An 11,819-nucleotide genomic window follows, 5' to 3' on the forward strand; every position below is an offset into this window, starting at 1 on the left:
CAAATCTATGGCTTAATTTTATTCTATGCTGTGTTTTATTTTTGTTGTTTTAAACTTTATATATTACTTTTACTGTTGTGAGCTGCCCCAAACAGCTGGAGGGACAAGGCATAAATATTTTAGATAGATAGATAGATACATAGATAGATAGATAGATAAAATATTTAAACAGACAACACCTGGCACTGAAAAGGATGCAAATGCAAACTGCTAAGCTGGATAGAGGAATTAAAGAGCCCCATTCCAGTTTATATCCCTTGCTAGGCTGAGCAAAACGCTAGAAGGGAATGTACCTTTGAACCAGCCATTCAAACTGGTTTGGAAGCCCATAAAGGGCACATCCGTGCACATCCCTAGTGGTTTCAGAAAAAGAGTTTTCTGAAGAGTTTCAGAAAAGGATAGATTGTGATTATTGTGGCTTTGGTGGGAAACTAAAGGTTGTCTACTGAAGCTGCTTGGACCATGACTGTGATATATAGAAGCATAGGTTACATTTTCTCAAGCCAGTGTTAGGATCAGGATCATCAATGAACTTAAATACCTGATGAGGACAGGAAATTAGGTGCACAACTGACCTTTCTGTTTATTTCAGCAGGAGAACAAGGATTTGGCCTTACCAGAAGCTGCTGCTTTAGATGGATCACCTGTCCCCATTACACCCACAGATGACTACTTTTCTTTCATCAACCGCATCCATACCAAGCAGCTGGAAGCTGTCACTGGCAAAGTAAAACATCCATCCCCTAAACCTCCCAATGCCAAGGATCCTAGCACCTCCTCATAGACCTAGATCTTGCAGGACCTCCTCTCCTAAAACTAACATCGAAATCTAGAATGTCTCACTTTAACCTCCCATTTCCTCGACCCCAGGCTTATGGGCCTAACCTATAAACACCTTTGATAACCAACTTTTCCCTATCGTCTCAATAGATATACTCAATTCCTTAGAATTCCCTCTTCCTGGCTTCATCAAAACCTATCATGGCATCACCTCCCTTCAAGACCTACCACCCTAACACACATCTCATTTCTTAAATCCATCAAGTAATGGCACTGCTCCCCCATGGGATACATGAACATCAAACTTCAAGACCCAGTATCCCAATATATGTTCCACCACCACGAACCTGTGTTTCTGCTCCTCTTGAGGGCTTGTAATGATATTCCCTCAGCCTTGGCAAGCTCTGCCTCATTGTACAATTGCAATAAAAGAAGCTTTCTTAGGAGTGGGTGTATGATGGGCAATTATTTATGGGACAGAGACCTGTCTTGCAAGAGCAAAGCACCATGGATGCATTTTCTAAGGTGTGGGTTTTGAGAACAGTAGAGTCGAGCCTTCAATACATTTGGACTATATACAAACAGAGCAAGCACTGGGTAACTGGGCAGAAGAACTACTAGAATTATAACATTTTCAGCTAAAAAAACAAGTAGTTTTCAGTTGAAAATGTAGCTTTCAGAAGTCACTTAAGGCCACTGCACATGGTCCCTTCCAGCCGACCCGCAGTTTGCCTCCACCCCCACCTAATTACAATCCCCACCTGAGAACCGGCAATGGGGCCAGGACTGGCTGCACAGGCTTCCTCCAACCCTGGAAGGGCAGACTGCACCAGCTAATAGAATGGCAGCCCACAGGAACAGCTTCCTCTCTTAACTCTGGTTGGGAGTTCATTCCCAATCTGGATGTCACGTTACAGGGAACAGACCCTCGGTTGGGTGAGTGAAACTCACTACAAACCAAGCCTTCCTAGGTTTGCGGCCAAAATCAGAACCACAATTGGGTCTGGGAGCCACAGTTCCGATAATTCAGACAACACAGGCAGTGAACCTGAGGTGAGTTCGCATCCAGTTTGGCATTATGTCCAAAGGGGGCCAAAGGGTAAACACGGCAAGCTGCAGGGATAGCAGAAGGAGGCAGATGGAGCTTTGAGTGTCGGTCCAGCTATTAATCACTAAAACAACCTTGCTTGGATGCAAATCTGGAACTGTTTTACCAACAGGGGAATAATGGGTTCGAAAAAATGGCCACGTACCTCGCCAGAACAGATGAAGGCAGAAAAACAACTAAGATTGGACCAATTTTTAATGGGCAGGGACCTTGAAAGTATCATGGTTACTTTCCCTGTTAGCAACAGATATTCTTCTTTGGATCAAGATCTTGCTAAATTGGATGGAGAATTAAGACAAACAACAGCTACAGCAGCAGCCCCTCCCTTAACAATGGAGATTCCCCAGGAGCTTCTCAAAAAGGAGGTACTTTAGAGATCCTTATACATCAGATTTTCCTCATTACAGAAACTCTCTTAAATCTCTATGAAAAAATACATCAATTGGATTTGATGATAGGACTGAAAACAGCAATGGATTCTTTAATTGAGGACTTACATACCCACCAGGCTCAGGCTGTAAGGAGAACATCCCAGAAGCAGTGACAAAAGCTTGCACTCTATCTTACTCTTCAAAACGCTCGCTAGCTGGAAACAACGCCAAAACCCCTAGAAATTTTTGTAGCCTTCAGAGTAACAAAGTTGCTCCATATATTGGTCATTCTAGGGTTAATTATAATCATGGGCACAGCAAATCCAGCTCAAGTCAATCTCAATCTCTCTTCTGGCTCCCTAATGCTAATTTTTATAGATTAGTCATCACATTTCATCAGAACAAAGCTCCATCTAAACTTTTCCGTTAATGCATTTTTTTAGCAACTTATAACATTTTTATCTCCAGAGTCTTTCAGGATCAACTTTGCTCCCCTCTATGTGGTGAAAGGGTTAAGAGTCTTCCTAGATCTGGAAGGGCTGCAAACTCTGTCCTTGAAAAGATAAGACTGAAACCAACAATGTCTGGGCATTCAGCCATTAATAGCAAGCCTTGCCAAAATGAAAGCACTGATGCCATGGCAACCAGTACAAACTCTTTCACTGCACAAAGTGAAGCACAGCCTATATCAGTACAGAACTTAGGGAATCTACCTGAGATTCTTCAGATTTTTAGAGAATTTCAAAGTTCTTGGGCATCAGTGCAAGATGTTGCTAACCTGGTACCAGCACTGGCACAACAAAATGAAGACATGATTACCAGTTTGGCAGATATGGCTAACCACCCACCCCCGAAGGATCTGACAGTGATTAATGTAATACCTGCCACTCCTGATTCGACATCACTCTCTGACCCTACGATGTGTATGGAAATTCCTCCATTGGATGACCCGACAGTGATTAATCTGGCATCCTCTCCTCTTGACTCCTTGCCACTTTTTGAGTCTACTATGTGTGAAGACTTTAATTGGGTGCTCTTCAACTAAAGATACTCAGCCAACAAACCAACATCTGTCCCCTACTAACTCGAAATCAGCTCAAGGTTGTATGACTCTTGCCTTCCAACCTCTTCATAATATACAACCCATAGATGGACTACAGCAGAAATCTTCTTTGTCTGAGTCAGATCCAGTAATCACCCTCCAGAAACTACTGAACCCATTGAGATCACACAATGGATGTGCATCAGCTTCCCAGCATAATGCCAATGAATCAGTCCTTCAGCCTTTGACATCTGAGAACATATCCAAGAGGATCCTTGTGGAGCTCCCCTTGGCAATGTAATTTCATCAAACTAATTGCTCAATGTCTGCCAAGATTACGAAGTGGAGACCCATGCCTTATATAGTGCATCCTCTGGTCACATACTTGAAGACTCTATTCACTTGAAGTCTGTGGCTCAAGAGATCCCAGAAGTCATCCTGCAGGAACACTCCCTTCAATGTGACCGCTTGCAGCCCCATGCCCAGAAGTTAGGCCTCTTGGATGCGAGTATGGCCACTCCTGTATGTAATCTGGCAGCTCAATGGGAAACTCAAGAGTATTTTGAGAAACAGGATAATTTGTCTCGAATGGCCTCTGTACAGGACCTTCGAGAAACCTCCATCTTCTGATGGGCCACCTTCAAGTCATCATGCTATAAGCAAGCTCTTCCCTGCAACTGAACTAGCTGAATCTAATAAAGCACGTACAGTTTCATCTGACACTCCCATTCTGAATGCTGGTGTTACCAGTATGGATATAATACCTTTGAAGGACATCAGCAAACCTCTTAAAGACTGACTGGGTATTAGGTTTTGTATTATCCAATTGATAACATGGAATATAGCAGGCTGGTGTGCTAAAGAAAATGACTCCTCTATTATGGAATACCTAAGAAAATTTGACACTATTCTTTTACAAGAGACCTGGGCCTTAGGGCAGATTGTATTAGATGGTTATGTCTCCTTTTCAACATATGCTTCAGGTGGCCATGGAAGAGGGAGACCCAAGGGTGGGTTATCTATTAGCATCACTACAAAACTCCAAGCTAAATGTGTTAAGATGGACATCTTATCCCACTACTTTATGGCCTATCTTAGAACTGAGACATTTCTCATTGCTGGTTGTTAATGTATATGCTCCTCCTCAGATGCAAAAGCAAGAAATTAGTTTGGGGCTGAATTTGAGGAGTGTGTGAGACACTTATTTTTTTCTTTTCCAAAAGCCCTAGTAATCCTTGGAAGTGATTGTAATGCCCATATTGGTGCCAACAATGAGGTTTTACATGACAAATACCCTACATGTATACATCAGGAGATGGAAGCTATCCCTAGAGCAGCGTACCTCCAGGGATTTGATTAGCAATTATGCGGGCTCATGCCTTATGCAATCTGTTAGCAGGCTTGATATGTTTATTTTAAATGGATCTTCAGAAGGTGGTTTAGCAGGGGAGTTAACATACTGGTGGGGGAGGGAAGCTAGTACGATTATTTTGCAGCCTGCAGAAGGCTGCTAGATTATATCTTACAGCTGAAAGTTGATTTGAGGGTGAAAAGTTACCATATGCCCTTGACTGTGTGTGTGAGATCCCCTGATCATAACATCTTTATTTTGAAGGATCCTATCCCAGTAAATGCTGACACTGCCTGTCACTTAAGTATCAGATGGACCAGCGAGACTGCTAAACGTCTGAGCGATCTACTTGAGTCAGAGGAATTGTTGCATCTGAGAACTAATACCTTAACAGCTGATTCAATGAATGAAATTTTAGATCATTGCCAAACATTATTCAACGTTTGCAGAGCCCTCTCACTATTGAGAGGCACTCAGGCCCCCTATCTAATAACAATAGATCTACACCACGGTTCGACCATGATTGTGTTCTAGCCAGGAAGCAGCTGGTTAACGAATTTCATTTATTTAGAGCAAGGAACCCTTCAACATCTTCTCAATCAGTTATGGCCCTGGAAAAAAACAATACAAAAATCCGATTCACCATAAGAAAAAACTGGCAGTGAAAGAGTCCTGGCACCTTCTGATCCAGGCCTCTAGGTTAGAAAATTCCTCAAGATTCTGGTCGCTAATCAGAGGGAGTATAAGCCCTAAAAGAGCCCGAGATTATTATCTGATTCCACCTGGAATATGGGAATCCCACTTTCGTGCTCATTTTATGGCTCTTGCAGATGGTCCCAAAATGATAGATGATATGGTACATCCTCCCATCCCTGAATGGCCCCATTACTCCTGGGGAGATTAATGAACTGGTTGGGTAACAAAGTTTTGGGAAAGCACCCGGAGGTGATTTTGTCCCTATTTAACTGATTAAGTCTAATTTGGCATGGTGGGCTCCAGTATTAGCATCACTTTACATCCATTAACCAAACTGCATGTATACCTCATGACTGGGGCTTGTCTATAATTATCCCAATTTTTACAAAAGGAAACAAAACTGACCTAGCTAACTATAGACCAATTAGCCTTCCTGCCATAATTGGTAAACTCTACACCAGATATTTATATAGGAAGCTCCTTGACTGGTTTGACTGAGAAAGTGTAGTGGCAGATGAGCAGGCAGGCTTTTTTGCTGGGCGATGTACTCTTGACCAGGTCTTGGTCCTGAGGCATTTAATTAGTAAGTACAAGAGCAAACCAAGGGGTGCACTCTTTTGCCCCCTTTGTTGACTTTAAAGCAGTCTTTGATCACATTTCTCATGATAGATTATGGATGAAACTATCAAATTCTTCAATCAACCAATGGTTGCTTTTGTTAATTAAAAATATTCATTCACAAGGGCTCCCACTTAAGAGTGTGTTGCAACCCACAGGGCCATTTAACAACCTCAATAAGTGCTGAGAGGGGGGTCAGGCAGGATTGTATATTAGCCCCATTACTGTTTAATTATTATAATCAATGACATGGTGGATAGACTCTCTAATCTGGAATTTCATCCACCAAAATTGGGCAGTAGACATTTATCCATCCTCCTCTATGCAAAAAGATGCTGTGCTCCTATCACGGTCTTTGGTGTGGATGAGGAAAATGTTGAGAGCTTTGGCCGACTATTGTCATGAAAACCTGCTTTCCATCAACCATCAGAAGACAAAGGTCATAACATTTGCCAGGAAACCCATTCTGCACAAATGGCAAATTAATGGGGTTAGTGTAGCCCAGATAACCCAATATAAATATTTGGGGTCATTTTCCAGGTGTCGGGTAGCTGGAAAAAACAAACTAATTACACTGTTACAAATATGCTCAGAGATCAACCACCGCGATTCTGAGATTCTTTTTCTCTTCTGGGGGTAGATGTGTTCCAGCTGCCATCAAGGTTTTCCAAGCCAAGGTTATTCCCCAGCTTCTTTATGGCTCTCAGATCTGTATATAGTGAATTCAGTCTGCTTGAGAGGGTCCAGTCTAAATTCCTTAGGGCCATCTTTTCAACCCCCTGCTGTGTGTCAAATGCTACGTTGCATTTGGAAGCGGGCTTGTCAGACTTGGAGTCCTGTGCCTGAACTTATATCTTTTTGGTTATATCTTTATATCTTTCAACTTTTGATTGAAATTGATTTATTCTCCTTCTGGCCTAGTTCCCCTAATTTTTAAGGATGAACACCCCTCTGATTGGATGCATCTAACTACTAAAAAGCTAAAATCATATGGGCTGTCAATGGAATATCTTCTCCCTCTGGGCTATGATAACGCTATGGTGATCCTTAAGAGGCATATTATTGATATGGAACGTCAGACAGATTTAAGCCAGGCACCAAGACTCGTAAGACTTGGAGCCACCAAGCCCTCACAAAACCCAGTGAAATACCTATATGACTTGATATATCCCGCACAAAGAAGAGCCCTGACATTGGCTCGGCTGGATGTGCTGTCCTCTGCAGTACCAGAGGGTAGGTATAGGAGAGTTCCTCATTTGGAGAGACTGTGCCCTTGTGGAAGTGGGAATATTGTGACAGTTGGCCATGTGCTTCTGTATTGTTCTTTCTGTCGCAAGCTGCATTCCAAATATATTGCTCCTCTCATTCTTAGTTATCCTGACAATTCAGATGAATTTTATATAAACTTATTTCTTTCTGATAAACACTTATCTTGCATTCAGTAGCCAAATTCTGTACAGCTGATTAAAATTTGCTCATGTTATGTCAGAAACAATCAATTTTAATTGTCCCTCCCTTTCCTTTTTAATTTTGTTTTATCCTATATATTTTTATCTCAATCTTCTATGTAATTGTTTTTTCATATGTATATTCATGTATGTGTTTATATTGATATCTACCCTCAGGGTAGATTTATTTGATCTGTATTTGATCAAAGATCACAATAAACTGAACTGAACTGAAAGGGTAAACACAGGCATAATATAAAAGGAGTAATCACAGCAGGTTCTTCATTCACCGTGTGAGCCCAGCTTTCTCCCAGTTTCACACGACAGACATAGCTGTTGGAGTACTGAGTGCTTGTTCCATCAGTATCAGCCTTCCCCCACTTCCTTCCATGCTCTGCCTAATTCCATGCTCTGCCTAATTTCACTTTTTTCCTCTTTATGTTTTAAAGTGCACTATGTAAGTTTATCAATTCATCCATCTTATTTTTGTTAGCAAAACCTGCAAACCTTGCAAAAAGAATTGCAAATTTGGAGGGAGGGGTTTGGGGAAAGGGGGGAGGCAGCTTTGTGACACCACAGCTCTAATCAATAAGCACTCTCCAGAAGCATGTCTTCCCCAATCCAACAAATCTGCAGTTCAGGTCTATGTTTGTTAAGATCTCATGTGAATTGAAACAGAATATATGATTACTGTCACTTCCACTCTTAAAATGGGACATTTGCAGGCACTCAAAGCCAAATTTTCTTATGACAGAGAGTTTCTTACACACCACTTGCACAAAGTTAATAACGCAGCTATTACTGTTCAGAGATGAGATCCAAGCCTCCAGTTCTCAATGAGAGACGAAAGCAGATGTGCTTTTTGTTACCTTGAAAAAACAGCCTGAATAGCAATCTAAGAGGGGCAAATGAAACACAGTCGGCATCTCTGGAGACACTAAGCGGCCTTTACTGGAAGCCATGGAGAAGCTGCATTTTCCCATGCCGTGCTTTTTTTGAAAGCAACTAACAGAAGACAGCTACCCGCAACACACTTCCACAGTTGCATGTAGCAAGAGGCAGAACAACAGCCCCATGCAGTGCTAGAAAGAGCCCACAGCCAGGTCCCTTTTGGCCCCATCCTATCCTCAAGAAGGGCTGTAAAGTACTAACAGGTATGTGCAGAACCATTTCAAGGGAATACAAAGTGGAATTTTATATATTGCAATTTCCTTCATAGTGCACAGTCTCTTTTGGAGTGGCATTTGAGCACAATCAAAGCAGGACACTAGTGATCAGAATTTTCTTAAGAGTGCATCTTCTGCCCCACAGGCACACAGTGGGGAGAAGGGGAACTAATCCTTAGCCTCCTTTAGTAGCCGCTCCTCTTGCATCTTCCTCATTCGCTCTTTGAAGTCTTCCAGCTCTTTTCTCTGGAGAAGACAAAAGTGGCAGTTTCAGCACAAATTTGTTCTTAACTTTGTCCTTAAAGTCACATCCCAGGTGAAAAACAAAGGCACTCAAAGCTAAGCTCCAAGGGGGGAATATATTGCTATTATTCAAAAAGTGCCATTTGTTAAGACAAGTCCTGTCCCAAGGAACTCAGAACCTGAAAATATCTGCTTAGCCAGATCCCTCTCCTCCACAAATATAGTTAGTCGTACTCTTGTCCTAAGCCTAGGGGACACCATTCAAACATAATGATGGAGGGCACAGAGAATGAGCACCAGTAAGGTAACAAAGTATACAAGGGAGTGATTCTGAATAGAAAAATTGCCCAAGGGAAGAGTCAAGCACCTCCTTCCCAAGCAAGTCTTCTGCTCAAGATTTCAGCCTCCTACCACTTTTTGCTTTCTCCCACACACACCCAAAAAGTCAGGACAAAGTTACATGCAACTATGTATTGCACATAGTTTGACTATGAATACCAACACAAACAGGCCACTCAAATGCTGTCAGTTTTGTTACTTGTAGAAAAGGTACCTAACAAGACTCCTGTTAAGGTATGTCTCCTCACCAAGGTTCCCAACCACTGACAGTATTCAGAGCTGAGGCATATTTACCACGTATTCATCTTCAGGCGGATAGATCTCCCTCTGTAGGAAAAGGATCAAGAACAGAATCATATTAACTGTAGGATGGAATAACTTGAATGTTAGATTTTGTACCCAAAGAGATTAGTTCACATCAAGCAATTGCACTGTATCATTCAAGCAGAGATAAGATGTAGTGCAGCCATGATTCCAGCAGGAAAAAGAAAAGAAATTCAGTTGGCACAATGGAACATGCTACATCGCATACAAGCTATTTTTAAAAACTAGCAAACCAGCCAATCTCACTTAAGATTGTTGTTGTTGTACTACTCCTAAATTATGTATTATCTTTAATCCTTCAGAGAAAAGACACACATACACACCACATTGTCAGGGAATAGGAGAGTTTTCCTGATTTCAACAGACTACCACTAAGGCCCTATCCACAAAAGATATTCAATGTCCATATATGAACATATGGAAAGTACATCCTCTTAGTTTGGCTTTTTCCTGGGATAGAACCTATGTGTTCTGACTCCTGCCCACTACAACACAACAGACCAATTTGGTTTATTCTAACCTAGCAGAACAATGGCTCCTCCCAGTGATGGACCAGGACTAATTAGATCAAAGACATCTTGTAGGCAATGCCAGACTTTTGCACACCTCCTTGTAGGAGCTAGACTCAGCCCAAAGAAGAAGGGTGTTTTGGGAAGAGTGCAGTGAGAGAATGCCTGTGGTTTTCCTAGTCTTGAAATCAACAAGATTTAACACATACACACACAGAGAGAAGAAAAATTTGGAAATAACTATACAAGACAGAGGCTCTACACACGATCCATGTGTAGAGAGGCTCTACACATGAGCAGGGAGCTGTCCCTGGGCAGCTGAATTGGCTGCCCACATGATTCCTGGCTCCATCACGGAGCTGATAGGAGCGGCAGGGATTAGGGGCCACCTGGTCCCCAGAAGTCCCAAGATGCCCCGCTATTCTGGGGAGACCCCCAAGGCCAGGAGGCTTGTTGGAGCCTCCCAGTCGGGGGTCTCCTCATGAGTCTCCGCAGCACCTAACAACAGGAAAAACCAGGTTAACAGAACTCTCGCTTCATTAACCTGGTTTAAGGGGAGGGATATTTTTGAAGGTTTGCTGCCGGGAGCCACACAGCTCCCATTGCAGCACATGACCGTGCAGAACTGGGCTGGCCTCCCTTAGCCCGGTTCCATGTGGTCGTGAGAACAGCTCAGTGTTCTCTCTTCTCCAGTTATAGGGCAATACTGACCTTCCGCTTGATTACATATTCTTCAAAATACTCTGCCTGATTTGAAATCCAGAACATAGCAACAGGAAAAGAGAGATACAGCATCATCTGCAACAGAATGAAGAAGCAGTCAGATGTTTAACATAGGATTTAATAAGCTCAAACAAAAGCATACCACAAATTTCATTTGATGCTGGTCAACCTAGCCTATGCTGGCAGAATTCCATCCCTGCCACCTCCTTTATTAAGAGGGCAGGAAGGCATTACTGTACTGTATATGAAAGAAAAGAACAGCAAGAGTTGTAGATGAAGTTTGACTTTCACCAGGAAACGGTAAATGAGGAAAAAGCTGCCAACATTCTGGATTGTGCTGCCCTCTAGGACAAAAGTAGACGCGCAATCACATCCTAGGCATGTTTACTCAACACCATTTGTACAGAGTACAAAAGAGCACTTATTTTCACACATAATAATGGACACATTATTGTGGTACTGGAAAAGCCAGAGAGAAGCAGTAGCTATGTATAAATATCCATCAATAGATGTGGCTTACAAGCAGATAAAATGGAACTATGGAGCAAATCACTTGGAGTGAAGCACTACTCGGATTTCTGTGTATCCACAGATATTTAAAACCACATTTCTTCTTTGCTAACGAGACACCCATTCAAGTGAGCAAACCACCTGTAATAGCTCGCTCTTGAAATACGATGACATCCTATACATCAGGGGAGGGGGCGTGTGATCGTGGGAGGGGTGGGGGGCAGACCTAGCTGGTCCTCCTTCCTTTATCCCGTCCCTAGAGAGCACTTGGTGTGGACAGGAGAGGAGGCCCTGCCAAGGCACGGCAGCCGGCCCGGTATCGCCCCCAGGAGCGCCAACGACCGACGTGATCAGAGCGCTCCCCACCCAGCCACCCCCCGTCTCTACTAAGCTGAAACAACACACGCCCAGAGACCACGCACGCGGCGGGCTTGACACCAACCCGGAACACCTCTAGCTTCACTCCCATTGCGCCGCTAGGCTGATGCCAGGACTGGCGTGTCTCACCCGCCAGCAGCAGCAGCCGCCCACCTTCCCTCCCCATTAGCTCCTCCCTCCTAGGTCACCACCACTCGAAGATGGCGCCCGAGA

The 11,819-nt window shown here is 43.0% G+C and overlaps 2 protein-coding genes across 7 annotated transcripts in view; one reads left to right on the forward strand and one right to left on the reverse strand.

Moving 5' to 3' along the window:
* PCP2 (Purkinje cell protein 2) overlaps positions 1-4,021 on the forward strand; it is a 52,801-nt gene extending 48,780 nt beyond the window's left edge. For 3 of the 5 annotated variants that reach the window (XM_053295674.1, XM_053295678.1, XM_053295679.1), the window contains one exon: positions 593-4,021. In XM_053295674.1, the coding sequence (XP_053151649.1) occupies positions 593-784 (192 nt within the window). In that variant the 3' untranslated portion in view covers positions 785-4,021. The remainder of the gene's footprint in view (positions 1-592) is intronic. The other 2 variants (XM_053295676.1, XM_053295677.1) reach the window with 2 other exon arrangements.
* A 4,322-nt stretch (positions 4,022-8,343) lies between these two features.
* On the reverse strand, positions 8,344-11,810 carry LOC128344793 (protein PET100 homolog, mitochondrial). 2 transcript variants are annotated; one of them, XM_053295683.1, is made up of 4 exons: positions 11,671-11,810; positions 10,707-10,793; positions 9,457-9,489; positions 8,344-8,826 (listed from the first exon to the last, which is right to left on the reverse strand). In XM_053295683.1, exons 1-4 carry the CDS (start codon positions 11,770-11,772, stop codon positions 8,749-8,751), a joined length of 300 nt encoding a protein of 99 aa, XP_053151658.1. In that variant the 5' UTR covers positions 11,773-11,810; the 3' UTR covers positions 8,344-8,748. The 2 variants fall into 2 exon arrangements, with proteins under 2 accessions (XP_053151658.1, XP_053151657.1); XM_053295682.1 differs by lacking the exon at positions 11,671-11,810 and adding an exon at positions 11,239-11,372.
* Positions 11,811-11,819: the final 9 nt, after the last annotated feature.

The sequence above is a fragment of the Hemicordylus capensis genome, chromosome 2 (assembly GCF_027244095.1).
Source record: "Hemicordylus capensis ecotype Gifberg chromosome 2, rHemCap1.1.pri, whole genome shotgun sequence".
NCBI lineage: Eukaryota > Metazoa > Chordata > Lepidosauria > Squamata > Cordylidae > Hemicordylus > Hemicordylus capensis.

Coding starts and splice junctions, on each gene's coding strand:
- LOC128344793 (XM_053295682.1), bottom strand. CDS start 11,352: ATGGGTGTCTCGTTAGCAAAGAAGAAATGTGGTTTTAAATATCTGTGG. Junction 10,794..11,238: donor TAGTTCCATTTTATCTGCTT/GTAAGCCACATC, acceptor ATTCTGTTGCAG/ATGATGCTGTATCTCTCTTT. Junction 8,827..9,456: donor CGCCTGAAGATGAATACGTG/GTAAATATGCCT, acceptor TGTCTTCTCCAG/AGAAAAGAGCTGGAAGACTT.